This window comes from Eleutherodactylus coqui, chromosome 10 (assembly GCF_035609145.1).
Source record: "Eleutherodactylus coqui strain aEleCoq1 chromosome 10, aEleCoq1.hap1, whole genome shotgun sequence".
In the NCBI taxonomy this organism is placed as follows: Eukaryota; Metazoa; Chordata; class Amphibia; order Anura; family Eleutherodactylidae; genus Eleutherodactylus; species Eleutherodactylus coqui.
The window spans coordinates 140,857,677-140,879,451 of record NC_089846.1 but is presented as its reverse complement, the minus strand read 5'-3'; the positions used below and the strand labels follow the sequence as shown (position 1 = coordinate 140,879,451).

Here is a 21,775-nt window from a genome sequence, read left to right as displayed (position 1 = left end):
TATAGGACGTCATCAGTGACATCCCTGTTGGGCCTTCCATTGGCTGCAGTAGTCACATGGATAAACAACCCACTTGACGACTGCAGTGCTTGTAAACAGAAGACCAGAAGTCCGGGAGCCCATGGTGGGGGAGCAGTGCCCTGATCCCCTCTTAGGGATTACAGCAGCTCTACCACATTTACTGAGCTCCAGAGTAAGGCCCCATCCACTTCCTCCATCAGCTAGCTATTCTGTGGCATCTAGAACTGAGCTGCATTAATGCAGACTGCAATATCAGCTTTGGCCACAAGTGGGAGCTCCAACACAACCCCAGTTTATTACTCATAGGACTGAAGTGAGTTATACTAGAAGCTTCTAGATAAGATGGTGTTTGTGTAAAGGCCCACTTACACTTAACGATTATCGTACAAATGACCGGATTTGTGCAATAATCGTTACATGTAAACACAGGCATCGTTCACTTTTCGTTTGAGCAATGATTTTAAGGTGAACTTGTTGTGCAAGTGAGCCTGGTGCTAATGACATTAACGACATTGAGCATCTGATAAGGAAAGGACGCGGCTCCTACAGAGTGTAAGGGGGGAGTACAAGGATAGTGTAACCAGTGTCAGGCATGGGGAGGAAAGGCCCAAAAGTCATGTGACGTACTTTCACAGATTAAGACAACGTAGCGGAGATGCAAGTGTCGGTATGAAATACCAGGTGGTAAAGATGTGATTTGGGGATTATAACCAGTAATTGGTTGCTGTTGCTTTAAGAGAAGTTATGCTATATATTATTATGCATCATCCAAGCACAGCGCCCTCTTATCAAGCCAAAGTATTATTCATCCGGTTGCTGTTCAGTAAAAGTTTTTTTTCTTTTTAAATGCTACCTCCGTCCTGTCATTGCTGCTTCAGGACCCTCTGGGGTTTAGATATCAGATTTTGAGGGTGAATAGAATTAGATCTACATATATATATATATCCTAAAAAAAATTAAAAAAAAGGATCTATTATAAGGGCGGAATAGATGGTATTCTTCTGCTATCAGTCTGTTGTATGGACTCGCATGATACATTGAACAGGCCTAAAATGTAGGTCAGGACTGAGTCCAACTATTCTTCATCGTGACATAGAAATGTATGTCTCCCCTTATGTTTATTGGAAATGATAATGGACTCGTGCTCTTATTAGTCGCTCCTCATGTATGTGAACACTTAGGTTTTGGGTCTGTAATCTACTGTATCTCAGAATGTAGTCCATCACTTCCAAGAAGACTTACCTTCACCATCTGCTCTACACTGTGGCTCTCGGAGTCCAGTTGTAAAGATCCTACTGGGGTCCAATCTGGAATCTCTTCTGGGGGCTTAATTGGCGTGGTAGGCTTAAAGGAAAAGAAAAAATATGAAGTCTTCGACAAACTAATTTCTTGCTCTGGTGTGATAGGCGGTTCTATTAAGTTGGAACTATTTTGAGTCAGCACTGATGTAAAAGAGTATGCTTAGATGAAGTCCAACAATTCCATGTCGTTGCTCAGAGGTGTTCAAAGGAAGGTTCACATTTAAACCTTTTTGTGACATACCCCTGATTTTTAGAACGCTGGAAGGAAGCGGCCTTGGCCTTAGGGTTGGCAGTGAGCAAAATGAGCAGTGACTTGTAATTTGGGGATTTTAATGTTCAATATTAAACTCTATGATGACCCAACGCTGATTTGTGAGCTATCAGTAATTTCATGTGCAACACATTTATGTGTGTAATGTAATGAGGCCTAAAGCCCATGCATAAGGTTTAACACTACACAGCTGGTTGGTTGCTAATCATTCACAATCTAGCACATGGCCGTATCCTCAATCCTTCTTGACCCGCCTTGATCCACCCAAAACCCTGGTGCATGCTATTAGCCACGATCATAATACTAAAGCTAAGCAGATACACAGATAATTTAGTAATTATTTACCAAACTCTGTTTCAAATCTAATTCAAGTTCAACATTTAGCAATATTCTTACCATGATTTTGGGATTCCGCGGCTCCCGTGTGTAAGATAAGGAGTAAATCTCATCTTCTGTATAAAATGTGTCCAACGATGTCTATAAAGAAAACCAGATACCTGTAAGCATATATACAGTATAACATGGGTATAAACAGCAAGACCTCTGAGATGACTACTATACAGGTGCACCTAAAATGGTCTTATAGAAGGTGGACCTATCTAAGAAGAAGATCCAACACTGGAACCCTTTTGGAGAGGTTCTACTGTATATGATATGAAACACTCTGAAATAAGACCTAATGAGTAACATTCAAACTTAACATTATCTGGACTTTGTGGAAAAGAATACAATCCCTACCATGATCCCGATGACCGCGTTTCATTATACTGTTCTTAATTACTACAGGGTTGCAGGTTTTTTATGCGTTCCTCAGCTCATGCCCAATCTATGTTGTCTTGGCCTGCCCAATTTTCTATGACCTAGCTTGTTGGCCTTGCCTTGTCCAGAAAATCTTATCTAGTGTTGTCTTTGTAGTTCGGTCTGTTCTTATTTCCTAATTTCTAGTTCTATCATGGCTGACTTCCTTAGCACCGAGGTCATGTCCTATCAAGACAATGATCATTCAAGTATCCAACTATAGATAAAGACCTCAGGGTGAGCTGATGTGTTTATTCTATGCCTTAAATTAATGGACATTGGTCTTCTATGGACTTTGTGTTTCTTTTGTGTCTGTGGTTTAGTCCCCATCTTCACAAAATATCTACATCTGACAACTTAATCTTGGTCTTACTCCTAGTTCACCTAATTTTCTTCTTTAGTCATAGACCCTGCCTGGCTAGGCACATTCTTCTATTCCTCCCATTTTGTAAGGAGGTTCTTCAAAAATAGTACATATACAATCTGACCCCAATCAAGTTGGCTGTAATCTACAAACATATGGCATCCATTTCTAACATTATGTTTTTGAATACCCCATTGCCCGTCTTTACATCTTCACATTAGCACCATTGGTTATATTGACTCCAGATGCCTAAAACTGTTTTCCCTGTAACATTTTCGAGACCCACCAGTGAACAAGCCCCAACACAAATCATTACAATTCTAAAGATCTCCATTCATAAAATTACAATTATTGTACACATGCCACCATCTTCCAATGCCAATTCGGACCCTTCTGTATTGGAAGACTTCTGCTATTCCCATTATTGTTCACTTTTTTGGAAAAGCTACCCAAGTTGTGAGACTAGAAAAACTATCTCCTTCAAAAAATACTGCCACATGGAGCAAATGGGCGCTCTTTCTTAATAACTCAGCAAACTCATCTGTGTTGGTTTCTCCCATATAATCCACTAAAGTGACCTCTGGTCATTCTGTTAACACAACCAGATTTCATGGCCTTAGAAGTATAACTTGAAGCTCCTGGGCCCAAATGCAAAATCTGTAACATGGCCCCCCATTCTCACAAGATGCCATTTACAATACTGGTATCTTCTTATGTGGTACAGAAGTCTTTGGGCCCCTTCGGGCACCAGAGCCTATGTGTGACTACAACCCCTGCACCGCCTATAGCTACACCCAAAAATAGTCAGCAGAAGCTTGTTTTCTTGTTATGGATATTTACAGTTCCCCTTCTAGTAACAGTACAATACACTTGGAAATTGCTCACACTAAGCAGTAGTATCACATCCTTGTTGGCCTTGAATGGCGGACGAGCTTTCTGCAGCTGACGTAATTCCAGGATATGTTGATAGAGACTCTGTAGTTTGCTGACATTGATTTTCCCATTGTCCAAATAATCAGGCAGGGCCTCATTAAGAGAAACCAAGTCCTTTAGCTGCACCCCAAGAATGGGAATTTTAAACCCTCCACATTCGTTATATACCCTTCGATATGTACTGTAGTTACTGCTGGAGGATAGGAGCTCCGTCATCTCGCTGAGGGTCTGTGACGAAAGACAAAAGGGGAAGCGTGAATAAAAAAGTATACAGTAATCTGGAAAACACAATTACACCGGTCCAAAGTAGCATTCGGTACGGCAGACCCCTCTCTGTGAATGGAAGAAAACAAAAACTTTGGTGCTGTGTTAGCCAGTGGAGCAAAATGTGATTGTTCTCCATAAGAGAAACAAAATGATTTTGTAGATATGAGACCTTTCAATGGCCAACAAAAAGAAGTGACGTCACACCACAAGTATCCGAAATCACTTGGGCATCTTCATCGGGTTGGCACAACAAAATATCTGAAGAACTCTTATAGAACAACGGTCAGACGTTCCAGGACTACTAAAGTCATGGCCTGCTATCATCATCATATCGGTGGGGATCCAGGTCTCAGCAGATTGATGGTCATCTGACACTGCACCCCTTTTCTTCCAGTGTCGAAAGCCAACGATGGAACATATGAGGGTTGTTATATTAAAAGGCAGCTTCAAATCCCAAAGAGACAAGGAGGGTCGGGGAATATAAATATATAAGAATGTTTTATAGTTTGATCACAGGCCTCAATCTCTGGTAAGGTATAACATCTGAGAGGCCTGGTGCCGGGATAGTGGAGGCACCAGGTCTCCGAACTAACCTCCATTTATAGACCATAACACTCTTATCTGTGGACTAATTATGGATTTACTCTCCAAGTTCATCCTGTTAATATTTTTTTAATGCTAATTAATCCTACCCTGTATCTGCTCTATTGTGTATATATGTGTGTGTTTCATCAGATACAGTATTGTATCATAGAGCCTGATGAAGAGGCCTAAGTAGTTTCCAATGCTTGCACTGTAACATCACTTCTTTCTGTTGGCCATAAAAGGTATCATATCTATAAGACTTCGTTTCTCTTACTCAGAACAATGATATTGTGAATGGAAGAGGATATTACTAAACAACAACTTTGATGCAGATTTTGCTAATGTGTATTGATTAATCCAACCAATTACCCTGTTGTAACAATTTTAAAGGTGTTGCATAAAATAAAAATAATCACCCTTAGGTTGGCTTCACAGGGGCGGACCGGATTCCACATGCGGAAGTCCAGCATCCGATTCCGTCTGTGAGCCCGGCCAGCGAACCCCCCATAGCTGCATTCTCTGTATTGTGTATGACCGCGGCGGCTCCCCGTCAGCCATGCGCAGTACAGTTTTTTCTTACTGTTTGTATTTCCCGCACTGTCACTTAGCAATGATGCCCGTACTCGCGGTCATTACGCAATGTTAATTACGTATAGGCTGCATGTCGGACGGCCTCCGTTGATGTCAGTGGAGGCTGTCCGCACAGATTCCAAGGCAAAACAGAGCATGCTGCAATTTTTTTTCTGCTTGCGGAATACGCAATTTGTATCCACGAGTGTGAGTGAAAAAGCAATTTAACCTGGTTTTCAATGCCCGTGTTTTGCCGGGGATCCTCAGTGCAAATTCCAATCACAGATTCCACTATTAGAAGCCGGCCCTAGTTTGTCAAAAACAGTGCAGATTTTATCCATAGGTTCTGTCTGCTCTTGCAGTTGCAAACTCCTAATCATGAATAGATGTATGTTGTCCATGGACAAGAGTGGTGCTGTTTCTGGAAAAAAGTAGACTTAAAAAAAAAAAAATCTCACACAACCTTTTTAGAGCCTTTTTCGGGGACGTCTGATATTGGTAGCCTATCCTAAGAATAGGCTATCACTTTGGATCGGTGTGGTCTGAGTGTCAGGATTGGAGGAACGGAGGTGCAGTCAGAGCATTACCAGTCTGCTGAGACTTCACTCATCGCCAGTATAATATTTATGGCTTATCCTAATAATTGGCCATCTATTTATTAGTCCCAGAAAACCCCTTTAACTCTGGAGCGCCTCAGGTTATTTACTCATGTGGACCCCCAACGTGAGTCCATTAGACTTACAGTTAATTCTGAGCAATGTATTGCAACAAGTGTGGTTTTAAAGGACCCCTTTTTTGATTATGTTACTTTCTGCTACTTCACCATTAAGTGGTTGCGAATGTCACTAACACACAGTATAACTTATCCTTGAGACTCTTTATTAATCTCTTTTCCTACACAAGATATGAAGAGTCGTGTTACCAAATAAAGCTGCACCGTTAATTTACGTTAAACAGTTTTGTCATTTCCTTGTAATTGAAGATGCCACCGCTCACATTACTCTTACAGTCATCACATAAGTGTTTTGCATGTCCTTTCTTGGGCTCACATAAGTGTCACCTTCTTTGGTGTATCTGACATAACAGGTGAGCTTCCACCGGCACGAGGAGAAACAACAATTTTACTGCCCTTTGTTTGCTGGAGAGAAATTCCTTTGGTATGAAGGTTTTGTTTGGACGCACTATGCCAACCATGCCAACCATTGTCAGCTCATTCTTCAGCAAGTGGTCAGCGAGTTCCATTGATGTAAAGAAATTGGCCATGGTAATATTTTGATGGGTCCAAAGTACCCTAGTGGCAATTCATTGACCACATTGAATGCAATGCTTCTTCCCCTCACATTGCCTTCTTTACCCAAGTAGGAGAAGCCTTTTAGTGGGTAAAGATCTTTATTCCATATTTTCGCTAGCTTTGCACTCAAGTAATGGTGAAAGCAACAGCAACCTAGGCATAGGACCAGCTGCTCGTGAGTAGTCAGATTCAAACCTGGAAGGCAGTACTTTTGAAGATTGGGATTCATCTGGTCCTGTATTTAATGAAAAGGCACAAATGTGTCTTGTAGCCTTCAGATACTTCTTGATGACTGTTCATTCGGTCTGTGAATCTTCCCTTACTCGTTGTGGCAGGGAAAATTGGTGGACCGTATTTCTTGTTCCACAGAATACACACGATTGCGAGATTGCTTTTCAAGTGACCTGCAGTACTCAGTAGTCCAATCAAAGCTCGAATTTATACAGAATCGCATTTTTGCCACATGAACGATAAACGTTTTTCTTTATAAATGCTCTCTGCCTCACATTAGTGCACTCCACAATGGTTTCTACAATATCAGTCATGATGTATAAATCAAAAGCACCGACTGAGACTGGAAGCACTCTATAGCCCAGCCAGATATGAAGGTGCCCAACCCCTAACCACCCCCCTCCCCACATATAAACCTTGTGTCTTATTCTCAATGCCCCCCCCCCGCGCGCCTTTTTTTTTTCTCCCCCCCTTTTTTGTTAATGTTTCGGCAGTCATAATTCTGGATAATTGTTTCTACTGATTATATTTGTGATTTGGATAGAAGGGAGTCGTTTGTTTTTGATATTTTGACAAGTTACCCATGACCTTCTATCAGGATTATAGGCTTCATTGAGGTACTCTATATTCGATGTTTATCAATGACTGCTTTGCCTATATTTGGTTTAATGTATTATATTACTCTATTCAAAAGTCAATAAAATGTATGAGAGCCAGAAGCAGCCGCTGAACTCTCCAATATATTCAAAGGCGACCGCTTTACCACCTTTGTTTGTGACTTGATAACATTGTGTCTTCTCACTTTGCATGGCGCCAGTGGATTAATGCTCCACAGAAGGCTGTCGTTCCCTATACAGTGGGGATTCTCATCAGCCGGAGGTGCAGCGCCGTTACATCAGTAGTTCAGCACTTTGTTCGTCTGGGACTTCACCCTCAACAAGTGATCCTCTTCGCTGTCATTTGACTTGCAATCAAATTAGTCGTTGCTGAACTGTATGTCATTGTTGTCGTCTTCCGCAAGCAAACAAGTTATTTCTGTGTCACTTGGTTTTCTTTTCAACATGCCGAATACTAGCAGCAGGGACAATTATGAACACTCGCTTGTTTTTAGGCTACTACTAACTGGCAACTGGTGCTCAGCATAGCTCTCCCAATTGTGGTGGATCTACCCAAAACCACCGTGATACATTATCTGCTGCCCAAAGCAAAGCGTGAAGAACAAGTGGCCCATGAAATAGCTTGTAGGTCCATCAGACTCATGTTAGGTGTCTGTGTAACATCATTAGGTAATAACAGTTATCTGGTTCATGCATAACGTAGAAAGAGGGATATTACACAAAGCTAAAAGGAAGTGACTCAAATTCTCAAAAACATTATGGCATGAGTCCGCGAGACTCATCTGAGAAGTTCCAGGGTGAAGGCATGTCATAAGCATGTTATTTGATGAGGTAATGAAGTATAGCAAAGACGGAGGAAAAATAAGTCGGCGCTAAAGCCACACGTACACTTCTGCTTTAACTCTTGTGAAATTTTAATCTGTCCAGAGATTCACTTTAAGATAGTTTCCTTACAGAACTATTTTGCAGCATAACTACTAGGCAGCCCAAAACCTACTTGGTTGTTTCCGTACATTTCATGTACTGAGAGTGACTGCACATACATGCTTACTTCTTCAGCCTCCTGGCTGATGGAGGTCCCATTGCAGTTGGATCTCCACTACTCACACTTTTATACCATATCTAGTGAATACGGCATACAAAACCTTTATGGGAAAACCCATTTATGGATTATTTAAGATTTGGAAAACTGCAATAAATCTATCACCTGTTACATCCTTGCTGAGTGTTTACACACCGCACCCAGCATGGACTCAAGGCAATGTTCACACAGCACAAATAAAGGTCCCATGTAAAACACCAAAACCACCACCCAGACACAAAAAAAGAGGGAGAAAGGGGAAATCTAGCCCTAATAGCCAGAAGAGGGAAAAAACCCTGCCTAAAGTGGGGTGATCGCCCTGATATGGACGGCCCCACGCTGGAACCTAGGGGCCACCAGCACTTACCCTAGGTGGAAATAGGGAATATCTAAGAACTATAGGCAGCAGGGGTGATGGCACAATCAACTCCAATATACAAATAATACACCTTAACTGAATCAGGATGACAACTTCAATAGAAATGTGAACTACACCAACTTCACCACAAGAGGTGAATAATCAGGGACTAGTGAGAGCAGGGGTTGGAATATATAGGCCCCCTCTCTAATAGATTGGCCAGCCAAGGAAAACATCTAGGAGAATTTCAACATACAACTTCCAATGACCTTTTAGCAACAATGGGGGAACCCTAAAGGATAATAGACATATGATCAAAGAAAGTGCCATAGTGCCACCATGGCTGTTATGCCACGGCCCTGTTGCAGCATACGAGCCATGACACTACCTCTCTCAAATAATTTACTCAACCAATGACTTACAATTCTCATACTCCCTTATTACAGTAGATCTTCTATCCAGGTTTGCAGGACTTCTCCCGTGCTGCACCCATGTAGACATCAATGCCTCAGACTATTAGACTTGCACCTAGATGGTCTATTATGAAAACTAATTTCTTCAGGCAGATCTATGTCTATTTAACTATAGTCCATGTCTCACCCGATCACAAATATATTTGCATAAATGGTTCTGCAGCTTTATTTGTATTCCCCATACAGTGCCTTGTGGAAGTATTCATGACACTTGGGCTTTTTTTTCGGTTTTGTTTTACTACAACATGAAATTAAAATGGATTTTGGGGGAGTTTATGTGATTTGATTTACACAAGATGCCACCCACTTAGAAGTTGCAAAATATTTTTTACCGTGAACCAAACAATACTTAAGACAAAAAACAGAGAACCTTAATGTGCATAAGTATTCATCCCCTGAAAGTCAATATCATTTGCATCCACAATTTATAGATGGAAGCCTTTTGGGGTGTATCTCTATTAGCTTAGTACATCTAGACACTGGGATTTTTGTCTATCCTTCCAGGCAAAACTGTTCCAACTCCTTCTATTCAGACGGCTTGCATTGGTGTACAGCAGCCTTCATTCAAGTCATGCCACAGATTCTCCTTTGTATTGAGGTCTTGGCTTAGATTAGACTATTCCAAGACATTTCCATGTTTCCTCTTAGACCTCTTTAGTGTAGCTTTAGCAGTATGTCCGGGATCATCGTCCTGCTGGAAGTGAAGCCTCCATCCCAGTCTTATATCTCTGGCAGACAAACCGGTTTTGCTCAATAATTGCCCCATATTTACTGCCGTCCCTTTTTCCTTCAATCCCAACTTGTTTTCTAGTCCCTCCAACAGGATGCCGCCACCACCGCACTTCACTGTGGGTTGGTGTTCTTGGGGTAATGGGAAGTGTTGAGTTTGCATCACACATAGCATTTCCCATGATGGCCAAAAAGTTCAGTCTTGTCTGACCTGAGAACCTTCTTCCATGTGTTGGGGAATCTGCCACATACTATTTAGCTAACTGTAAATGTGCTTTTTTTCGACCCCTCTATGGAGTGTACATAGGTTCTGTGGACAAATGCTTTCATCCACACTGTGGATCTTTGCAGCTCTTTGAGAGTTATTGTTTGTGTCTTTGTTGAGTCTCCGATTAATGCCTTTCTTGTCCGTTCTGTGACTTTCGGTAGGCAGCCTTCTCTTGTCGGGGTTGCAGTTCTGCTAAAGTCTTTCTATTTTGATAGAACAGATGTAATGGTGCTTCAGGGGATGTTCAAAGTTTGGGATATTTCTATATAACCGAACCCTGATCTATACTCCACAGCTATGTCTCTGACCTGTGTGGAGAGCTCCTTGGTCTTCATGTTGCTTGCTTAGTGGTGTTGCAAAACAATGGTGCAATTGTACTGACATCATACGACACTTTGATTGCACTGAGAAGAACTTATAAAATAATAATCAACTAATCATATGACTTTTAAAGTTAATTGGTTGCACCAGATCTTATTTAGGGACATGATAGCGAAGGGGATAAATACATACACACTAACAAGTCTTTTTCCTTCCACTGTAACAATTTGGACTATTTTCTCAGGTCCGTTACAAAAAAGCTAAATTAAAATCAATTTTAATTCTAAATTGTAATGCAACACCAGAGGAAAAACGCCCATGAAGGTGAATACTTGGCCCTATAGTTAACACAAAGGGTTGGTTCCTGAAACACAATTAGCGCCCCGTAGCTGTGGTGTCACTGCGGCCGTTCCTTTTACATTGTCAGCTCTTATAGGCAGGGTATAGGCTCTTCTCCATTGTTAATTATTTTGTTTTGATCATTTGTAACTTTACTTCTTTGTCCCCAGCTGTAAAGTGCGGGGAATCAGGTTTGCACTCTATCCAGTAAAGCTGTAAGATGCATTGGGGGTCTGGATGGAAGCAGGGTTTGCTTTGCAGGGACTGAAGACGAATTTCCTATACATTTTTTATAAAGCTTCAAATGACGATTTCCTATCTGGCAGGTTGTTACAAACACAATGCAGCACAGCTTCGTTCTAAGATTATTTGGTGTTAACACCCCCACAAACCACCGTGCGTCTGCCTCTATACTGAAGGAGAACTCAACCTATCTGCATTACTTCATTCCCGAAACGTTAAACCTTGACCTTATATGTCCTAAAATATGTTTATTGAAAGTAATTACAATTATTATCTTATTATTGACCATTTTGTCAAAGTCCTTGAAGTGAAGATACTTGAACAGAAGGCTAAAACCAACGAAGAACTGAGGAAGAAATCACCTTCGTGTGTTTTTGTGGTAAAACGTTGTGGTAAGTTTCTTAGAATGAGAAATAAGTAACGTTATCGACTCCCCGACTCTCAGAAATGAAGATTTCACTAAGAATGCAACTCCAGCCCCGACACATCTCAGACCCGCTGTTTCTTATTTTTACTAATTCTAACCCTATCTTCATTTATAAAGCTTAACACATTCTCCTTTCTTCTCCTCCAGACCTCCAACCTTGGTTTAACTATAAGAAATGTACTGAATGAAGGAGCGAACAGCAAAACACAAACGTTTATAACTATTACTTTAAGATCAAAGAAAAGCACTATGCAAAATGTAAAAGCGATGCATTATGGGGCCTACATATTGTAAACCTGTTATAGGGTGGTGTGGTCCATGAAGAGTTCAAGTCAGCTTCACCTACTTTATGTATAGCCGTGTGAACCCATATGGGTCTCCCCCCCTCAGTTACCGAAATATGAATGAACAAGGGCGAAAGCATGGTCAATTGAATGAAATGTTGATGAATGTAAAGTAATACACTGAGGCACTATGTATGTTATAAATGTGTTGGGGGTGAAACTTGCAGTCTACGAATTATACTGGTGCATTTTCATAGTTGCATGTTTCTTGAAATGGACCGGTATGGACTAAAGTCCTGCTCCAGTTTTTTGGTAATGTTATGTATACGGTATATATTGTATTGCATTGTATATATGCTCTGCTTGGGCAGTCTGATTGACAATGAGTCGTGGTCCTCTGCTGTACTGCTGCAGACAAGGGAATGGGAGTCTTCTGGGAGATGGCTACTGGGGAGGCCTGGAGGGGAGCCTAGGCCCAAAAGGAGCCTGGCATGGGCTAGGAGACAGAATGTAATGATGCAGATGTACTTCGCCACCAAGTTGCCTGAAGGGGGGGACAGGAGAGATTCCATAAAGGAAGGAGATTCTATTCTGCCAGACAATAGGCTACTGCATGGGATGCTGGACCAGGATGCAGAGATCTGGTTACCAGTTGGGGCGGACTTGTCCTTCTGCGGAGAGCCAGGGGAGGCTGTAGAGTTGGTGAACCAGACGATGGAAGCCATGACAGGTGGCCTGTGTGCAGATGAGGAGGAGTTTGTCTACAGCAGAGCAAGGAAATTCAGCAAAGGGAAGCAGTTCAGCTGCTTTCCTAAGTGACATCTGAAATGTGTGTCACAGGGTAGATGGTGAGATGACAGAGTGATTACTAGTGGTCTAGGGCTTATAGAGACTGACTGTGCAAGAGGTAGGCCTATGTGAGCATTATGTGAACCTATGGCTACGGAGTACTGTGGACCTGACTGTTTATCTCTGGAGTGTCTGCTGGAGCTGTGGGAGTAGGCAGTCTAGTTGGGGAACCAATGGTCAGTAGGAGTCATGTGCTCAAACCTCAGGAGGTCCTGTTATGGGGACTGAGGAGAACCCGTGTTGAAGTTGGCCTGGAAAACATAAACTAATTGCCCTGCAGACATAATTTCTCAATGTTGCAGATAGTTAAGTGAGATGGGAGGCTTCTCTTACTGTAAGAGGCAACAAAATGGTCTAGTTCAGCTTGGAAAAAGACATCTTAGACATGATCTTATTTACATGTATAAATATATGCGTGGGCAATACAAAACATTAGTACATGATGTATTTATTCCAAGAAGAAAGGGGATTTAGACATCAAAACAGGAAAGGATTCTTTACAGTTAGAGCAGTCAAACTATGGAATGCTTTACCCCAACAGTTAGCAATGCCTGATAATCCAACAGTATTAACAATAAGTACTAGATGTTTATCTAATGACACATGACCTGATATGACATGCTTGAGAAACGCGTTGCATCAGTCATTTATAATAAATACGGTTACTGAACCATTAGACCCGTGGGTCTTTGAGATTACTCTTAGAGCGTGGAGTTTTTTTTTACTCTTTTACTTTTATATACTGCCCATGAGAGGGGCTTCTTTACTTTCTATGTTCACCCCTAAAACTGGTTATCCAAGTAATACCAATGACTCATATGGCCCTGGTTGTTATTTTACACAGGGCTTGAAGCAACTGTTCAAGCAACCTAGTAGACAGCCTAGTCTTAGTCCCATTTCCAATTGATGAAGAATTTTAGACACTCACCTTTAATATATCGTGGGATAGGTAACTGTGGGTCTCTTTCAGTCTGGAGATAGCACTGTGACATAATCCTCCAATCACCGCCATGAGGGTACTGAAGTTTTGTATTTTGCGAAGTTTCTACAAAACAGATACCAAGAATTATTGCAAAAGCAGAAGACCTGTGTCCTTTATTTCATATTGCCACTTGAGAGCGCCTCATTCAAAGTAAACTTTATACCAGATAGTACTTAGCTGATAATTAGCCAAATGTCATGTTATGTGTTAGGCCTCTTTCACATGGGCTACAAAATGCGACATCACTACAAAACACATGTTTGTGGAGCCCATGGTTTCCAATGGGTTCTCTCAGGCTACAAAACCTCACTTATGTGAAAGAACCCATTGGAAACCCTGGGCTTCGTAAAATTTTTGTATACTCATAGAAAAAGTAAGGAACAGTCCGCCATTTGTGTATTTGCAGCATGTAGGTGATTTAGCATGCACAGATGTTCCATTCATCATCAAAGTTCGGCATATATTGCGGTCCATATATTGTCCATTTTTTGAAGCCATCCTCTTTTAATGTGCATTAGTTAAATTTCCTTTTACATTTCAAGAAGGTGCGCTCTGCTCTCACCTGTGTCACCTGAATGAACTTGGTAAACACCTCTGCCCTCTGCTGTGGAGTGGGCCGGTTGAGGATCATAAGCTGAACCCATTGAGAAATACTGTTGCATAAGTTGACTGATCTTTCCAATCGAGGAATTTCCCTTAGAGAACTTTGTAAAGTGTAACTTTGATAGTCTAAATGCTGCGGAGGAAAAGAAGATGAGCAAAGAGACCAGATGACCAAACAAAGTCAAACCTAACGTGACTTCATCTGAGTCCACACAATTTGAAAGGTCAAATATTGTTTTTAGACTTCTCCGAGAAGACACTGTGTGATAGAATCACATAGAGGAAGTTCAAGCAGCCTTCACATTGTCACACGGGAAGAGACCTATATGGTCACATTTACAAGAGATTGTAAAATGGTTACCGAAATCCTACAGAAACATTTAAATTCCAGGTAGCTGAGATGATCTGCAAGTTCCGAGGGCTCCAGGTGATCGAAGAGAAGGGAAACTTTCCTCTTTTTATTGAAGCTTGGTGACTCTGGAAATGGTTTTCTGATTTCTTGGTCACAACTGTCACAGACAAAAGTTATCAAAATGTTTCTGATCATAAACACAATGTGTTCTAAGACTTTATGACTCTACGGAATAATTATGGCCAAATGGAGAAGACATGGACCACAGTGAATCTTCCCAAGAGCGACTGGTCTGCCTCCAGCCTTCACAGGTTCAGCGACAGCTCATTCTGGAAGTCACAACATGTCTTAAGAGAACATCAAAGGACCCACAAGACATACATGTAATCATAATCTACCGAAAAACCTTTATTCTTTTTGCTTGGGGGAGGGGAAGGGGTGTTGAAAAAGAACAGCAATTCAGCAGTTTTTAGGCTTGACTATTTTTGGCTTTCATGTTTTTCACCATGAGGTTATATATAACATCACTCTGCGGGTCAGTAAGATTACAGCAATACCAAATTTATATATTTTTATTACGTTTTACCACTTTTGTACAATAAAAACGCAAATGAAAGTCGTTGTTCTGTCACCATGTTCAGAGGGCCATATGTTTTCCAGATTTCCACAGATAGAGTGTGTGAGGGTTTGTGTTTTGTGGGATCAGTTGAAGTCTTCATTGGTACTATTTTGGGTTACGGACAACTTTTTGATCAATTTTTAATCGACCAATAAAAAAAGAGCAAATATACCGTTGTTTGTTTTTTGCCGTCTTTATCATGAGGAATAAATAACATCATAATTTTATAGTTCCGGTCATTATAGTTCCGGTCATTATACCATCATGTGTAGACTTTTATGGAGTTTTTAAAAAATACTTTATGTTGTTTAAAAGAAAAAGGGCGTTATCTTTTTACATTTTCTATAATGTTGATGGCTTTATTAGTGTTTTTTTCCTTTTTTTAGTCCCACTGTTAGACATGACCACTAGGGGCCTAGATCACTATTCTACACAGCATACAATGAAATACTTTTGTATTGCAGTGTATTATGTCTGCCAGCCAAACACTGACAAACAGCCTATTAGAGCAGGAACTAATGGATGTACAAATACAGTAGACTAGGGGCGTTCATCAGGCCTGCCTACTACCATGAAAACCTGTTGGCACCCTGTGATTGGACTACAGGGTGTCGATGGGGTGACAGTGCCATGGTAAGCCCCTTTGATCCCTCAGTCACTATTTACTGCAGCATCTAAGGAGATTAAAAGGTTAAGATTAGAGATGATCGAACATGTTCGGCCCCGCCCCTTTTCGCCCGAACACCGAACTTTGCGAGTACTTCCGTGTTCGGGCGAAAAATGTTCGGCGGTCGCCGTGGCAGTGCGGGGGGGTGCGGCGGGGAGTGGGGGGGAGAGGGAGAGAGAGAGGGCTCCCCCCTGTTCCCCGCTGCTGCCGCCCGCGCTGCCACGGCGACCCCCGCCCCCCGGCGGCCCCCGAACATTTACGCCCGAACACTGAAGTGTTCGGGAAAGCCGGTGTCCGGGTGCGTAAGTGTCCGTAACGGACACGTTCGATCATCTCTAGTTAAGATCAGAGCTTTCTGATCCTGGCCATTACAACAAGAGCTCAACTGCCAATCCTACTGGGCTCCTACTATTGATTATGCATGCACGGCTCCATAGCCGCATGATCACCATGACATAACTCTACGTCATAATGGCTTAATTGGTTAAAAGTGAACCTCCTCCTTTTAACAAAATGTAATCGAAATGGGCTGCCCCACCAAAATTAGTTATCAATAAGTTCTTACAAGCATGAGCTGTCAATACTTTGTCGGTGATCACTTGGCCTTCTGTCCTTTACCACTTCCCAAAAATCACCCATCAGCTCTTCCAGTGCATTGTCTAGACGAAACACCTCGGGGTATTGATTCACCCAGAACCTGAAGGTAAAAGAGGAGTAAGATTAGCACGCTCAACTATAGTGGATGGTTACAAAAAGGAGCCATATCCAAAACGATGTCCAACGGATATGAAGGAGATCGCTCTTCCCAATATACTTTAAAGGGTATACAAGACTGTAAAAACATGGCTGCTTTTTTCTACAAGCAACGCCAACACCCATCCACAGGTTGTGTGCGGGATGGCAGCTCCACTCCACTGAAGCCAGCTGGATTTAGATGTAGTAACATAACCTGTGGAGGGGTGCAGCAAAGCTTTAGGAAGACATTTGACATGTTTTTCTAATCCTGAAAAAGCCCTTCAAATCATTGCAGCCAAACTTCATATTTTGCAGAAGTTCTATTAACTGAAGAGTTCTGTGCACCCATCTTGTAACTTGTGCAAAATAACTGAATTTAGGAGTTTCGGTTTGCAGCAACTTTTTGGAGACGCAATCTAAGTAGGGCCACAACCGACAAATGATGACATCTACAAATGTAGAAGAATGTAACTTGACTGTGAAAGCTTTCTTCGAGGAGTTATCTCAAGTAATTGAAAAGCTATTATTATCCCAACACAACAAAGGTCATCGAAAGCTATTAAAGGGTAAACAAAGAAAGCTAACTTAATGTGTTGAATCTCAAGTTAAACTTTGTGACCTCTCTAGCCCATCCAGGGGGTTTTCTGATATAATGTAACATTGGTAGCAGTGGAGGTGGTGACACATATATGAAAAAAGAAATACTCCCCTCCCTGTTGTCATACTGCTCCCCCGCCAACGCTTCTGTTGACCAGCACTGCAGCTAGTATGAAGCTGGACAGGGACATCATCCGTGACATCCCATAACCTTGATACAGGTTAGAAGCCCGCATGACAGGTTTACGGGACGTCACCTGTCAGGTGCTGTGGTGCCAGAGCGCTGAAGCAGCAGTCCGGCGCCATGGTGAGTATATTGATCTTATATAGTTTAGGGCACGGGGCTCAAAACATTATTACATTTTTTTTGGAAAACTCCTTCAAAGGCTTTGTCTAGTTTAGAAAATCCCTTTTTGGAATGCCTTGTTAGTGCATGGTGAGTTAATAGAGGGGCATCCCTCATTCAAGAACTCCATCAAGCAGCTAGATCAGTTAAAAAGAGGGTCTTTCTACCAGTAGAACCCGACACATCCATGCATTACATGGAGGGTCATTGATTTCAGTGTCCACTATGTATTGTTTCATTTCCCCAGTGGTGGTGTTAGAGGGGGATTGAACCTGTGATCAGCCTAACAAGAAGGGATTGTGCAAAGTGGACCACGCTTTTGAATTTGCATACACTGTTAGGGCTCACACCCACTTGCGTTTTTAATGCTGAGATATCGCTGCATTTTTTTTTACGCGATTGTCAATGGGACTTTCTAATGTTAAAAACGTATTGCACAAAAATCACAAAGCACAAACCTGCAATGCGTTTTTAACATTAGAAAGTCCCATTGACAATCGCGTAAAAAAACCCCAAAAACGCAGCGATATCGCAGCGTTAGAAAAACGCAAGTGGGTAGGAGCCCTTACACTTATACATGATGTAGAACCAAATGGCAGTACACATATGGAGGGGCAGCAGATGAATCGTGCGGTTGTAAATGCCGCAGCGGTGACAAATGGAGGCAGCATTTTTTCCTATAATAAACCTTACTTGAGCCCAGTAATGGCCGTCATGGTCAGCTCACACCGATCCAGTATCTGACAGGTGACTACGGAGCAGCAGAGCTCACACAGGATTACTACCTGCGGCCTCATCAGGTCTGTGGAGAAGCAGCTCTTATATTTTGCACCATCTTCTGTCTGGTGGGGTTATTAGCAACAATGTGACAATATTACCTGGAGACAGATTTTGTTAATAAAGTTAACTATTTCAAAAAAATAAACTTTCTTGGTGAAGTTGTCCGGCAGTGGCCACCCTGTGGAGGGAGGTGATGGACGTCCACAACACTATCTGCTCACCACAGGTGAAACTAACCATAGAAATGGCCAGGTCTCAGTTTTCCCGGGCCCTATCAAAAAGACCAAATGCATTATCCTGCGTTTCTTCCTCCTAGCGGCCAGAAGAATCATACCAAGATTGTGGCGGTCTACCACCCCACCGTCGAGGGGGATGTGGGCCGAGGAGCTCAATGAACTTATGCACTTCAACGAGATGAAGGCAGACGAGACCATGATGAGTTTTATAAAATATGGCAGGTGTGGAGCTCTTCCAGAGTTGTCTGATGTTTGGTGTTTGTTGTGTCGTTAACTGTTTTATAAGCTGCTTCTTTTTGTTTCCTGTAAGATCTAATTTCTCCTTCTTTTTTCATTTGATGTTCATCTGAGGTTGGATTTGGTAATGCCGTGATAGGCCTTCACTAAGCTTTCAGAGGCTGTTTTTTTGCCGTCTCTTTTGCCATTGATGCGATCTCATACAAATATTTGTAATGTTGAAAAATGTGAATAAAAATCTTTTGAACCAAAAAAACAACTTTCTCCGGGTGACGTCCTCATGTTGTTCTTAATAAAGTCAACCGGAAAAGAAAACCACCAGACAGAGGAGATGGTGAAAAATAGAAGAGCTGCTTCTCCACTGACACTGATAGACATTGCAGATAAAAGTACTGTGTCACAGCCAGAGGCGTAACTTGAAGCTTCTGGGCCCCAATGCAAAATCTGCAACAGGGCCCCCAACTATAATGCTTTATTCATAGTACTGGGCTCCCTATATGGAGAAAAGAGGCCTTATGGGCCCCCCTAAGGCTTCTGGGCCCGGGTGCAGCTGCATCCCCTACATCCCCTACAGTTACGCCCCTGGCACAGGGGTCAGATGACTGACGACAAGCCATCTCCAGGACATTTTCATCTCACATACTCTTTTATCTCCACATATTGCAGCTGCCCCCAAAGTGTTCTGTTCCCCTATTACAGTATATCAAATCTACACATCACATTTTAATAATAAACATCAAAATCTCAAATAGTGTCTCAATTCCTGACTTCCCTTTATCACAGTCCCTTTTGGGGAGATACTCCCTCTGTCACATACGTCAGTCCATCATAGTCCCTAGTGTGTGCACACTAAACTGTCATTAGACTGGTCTTATGCAGCCAGAAGCTTTGTTGCATCTGAGTCCATGGCACTGTCATCGAATCCAAGTTCATGGCAATGTATGCTACTTTAGGGACTGAGTCCACTGTCAGAAGGAAAACTCACTCTCCTTCCATGCGGCATGATGTCAGTTTTGGCCCCCAAGTCATCAGGGCCCTCTCGCTGGCAGCTCACATCTTCAGCCCCTAGTCGTCAGGCTCTCCGATTCTCCATTTCAGCCCTTAATTATCAGGGCCTTTCCTGCGCAGCTCTTCAGCATGGGGACAATATTCACGCCACCCTCTGAGAAGCAGCAGCGTCACTGGTAGACCTGAATCACTGAGGCTGCTCTCCTCTCTGCACTGCTGCTCTTCCTGGCTGGCTGCTGCTCACACACACTCTGTAATCTCTCTCATGCTGCTGCTCACTGTGTCTTCTTGTGACACAACTGTAATTTCTTATATGGCCAAAGGTCCTCTTCACTCCACAGCCACAATAGCACAGTAAATAATCATGTGATCTCTGTCTCTGAAGGTCCTTGCTCATATAGAGGTCTACACATGTTCAGGTAGGCAAATCAAAAGAGATTTAACCCCTTACGTTCCTCTCTTACATAACATTCGCTTTGAAGAGGTAAAAGCTGGGGCAAGACAAGCTGTAGGAGAAAGATAGGCAGGGAGACCAATAACATTACCTGAGCAAATGGCAGATCTGCATTCTTCGGTGGTTTTGAGCAGCTTCCCTGTAAGTAGTGGCTGGTTAAGGACTAAAACATAAACACTGAGATAATGGCAGTAACAGTAAAGCTCTATACACCCCAAACCGTATTACAAGACAGGTAAGGATATAGTTGAAGAAGCTTCCGTGCAAATTCAGCAGATGGCACCACCCAGCTATGCATGACAAGGATCATATGAACGGTGTCTTCATTCCTCCAGAGCTTCCCGTCCACGTCTTGTCAAACCAAGTAAAACAAGTAACATCAATGACGTGTCAACACAATCAGCATTGTCCATTCTGCCTAATATGGTACGCTGAGCCTTAAAACAACACTCCAGCTTCAGGGCAGAATTCTGTTCAGGGACTGGAGGGGAGGGAGGTGTGTTACCTGCAGCTGTACTTTTCTGCGGTCCCTCCGATCCACCTGTTCCATGTCCTGATTTGGGCAACCCAAGATGGCTGACACAATTTTCAGACTACCTAATCCCCACAGTCCATTGGTAGTGTTAGATTACTACTGCGCTATACCTGTTCTATGATTGGCAAGAGCTGCTCATGTGATCGTCACGGGCCAATCAGAGAGCAGTGCGCACAGTGTGCATTAGATAGTTGGAAAACTGCTGTAGCCAATTTGGACGGCACAGGGCTCAAAACCGGTAGATCGTGGAAGCCCTGAGACAAAATTTTGTCCTAAAACTGCAGGGTTGCTTTAAGCTGGCCATTAGATGAATGCCAGCCAAACCCGTCGATTTCAGTGTACCCAGCTGACCAACTAATATGTATATCTCCCAACTTTTGCCCAATAGCACATGTAGGTGGGAAGAAGAGTCAGCCAAGTTGAATTTCAACATAGCGGATTCTTTTGCTCCCAGGGGAGATAAGCTGGAAGTGTCTGACAGCAGTCTACTCTCTTCTTTCCATTGAGTGCACATGCACACTTGGCCGAGGGTCAGGAGGGATAACTTTCGACTAAAGGAACGTTTGGATGAAAAAAGTGTATAACCGGCCATATGGAATATTTGTTGGCAAATCCAGACAGTCGGTGGTCAGCCACAGACATTAAATTGTCTTCAGATGTAAGTCTGGATCTGTCATGGCCGACTCTAGGCAGGTAAGTTGTAAACTCACTTGTGTAAATCTCCATTGTGCAACTTTGAAAGAGGATAGATTTAAGCTTATGAAAAGTGGCAGAGAATGGCCCCCATCACCTGCTATTCATAGGGCCCGTTCACATCTGCCTTAGGGCCCGTTAGAGCTTTCCATCTCTCTCTAGGAACGGAATTAAAACAGAAATAAATCTATCCGCTTTTTCCAATTGATTTCAATGGTTTTTAAAAAACGGAAAGCAAACAGAAAGCTTAATTTTGCTTCCATTCCATTTGGTTTCTTTTTCTTCTGCAGCTATTTCTTCAGTTCAAAAA

General features: G+C 42.3%; 1 protein-coding gene across 1 annotated transcript in view; it reads right to left on the bottom strand.

Annotated features, from left to right (window-relative positions):
• The window catches only part of LOC136580999 (RAS guanyl-releasing protein 4-like), a 42,290-nt gene that overhangs the window by 16,118 nt on the left and 4,397 nt on the right, over positions 1 to 21,775 (bottom strand). The window contains exons 3-11 of the mRNA XM_066581968.1: positions 20,483 to 20,588; positions 20,329 to 20,382; positions 16,410 to 16,541; positions 14,568 to 14,715; positions 14,166 to 14,339; positions 13,550 to 13,666; positions 3,641 to 3,916; positions 1,990 to 2,070; positions 1,264 to 1,365 (exon numbers count right to left, since the gene is read on the bottom strand). Of these exons, the coding sequence (XP_066438065.1) occupies positions 1,264 to 1,365; positions 1,990 to 2,070; positions 3,641 to 3,916; positions 13,550 to 13,666; positions 14,166 to 14,339; positions 14,568 to 14,715; positions 16,410 to 16,541; positions 20,329 to 20,382; positions 20,483 to 20,588 (1,190 nt within the window). The remainder of the gene's footprint in view (positions 1 to 1,263; positions 1,366 to 1,989; positions 2,071 to 3,640; positions 3,917 to 13,549; positions 13,667 to 14,165; positions 14,340 to 14,567; positions 14,716 to 16,409; positions 16,542 to 20,328; positions 20,383 to 20,482; positions 20,589 to 21,775) is intronic.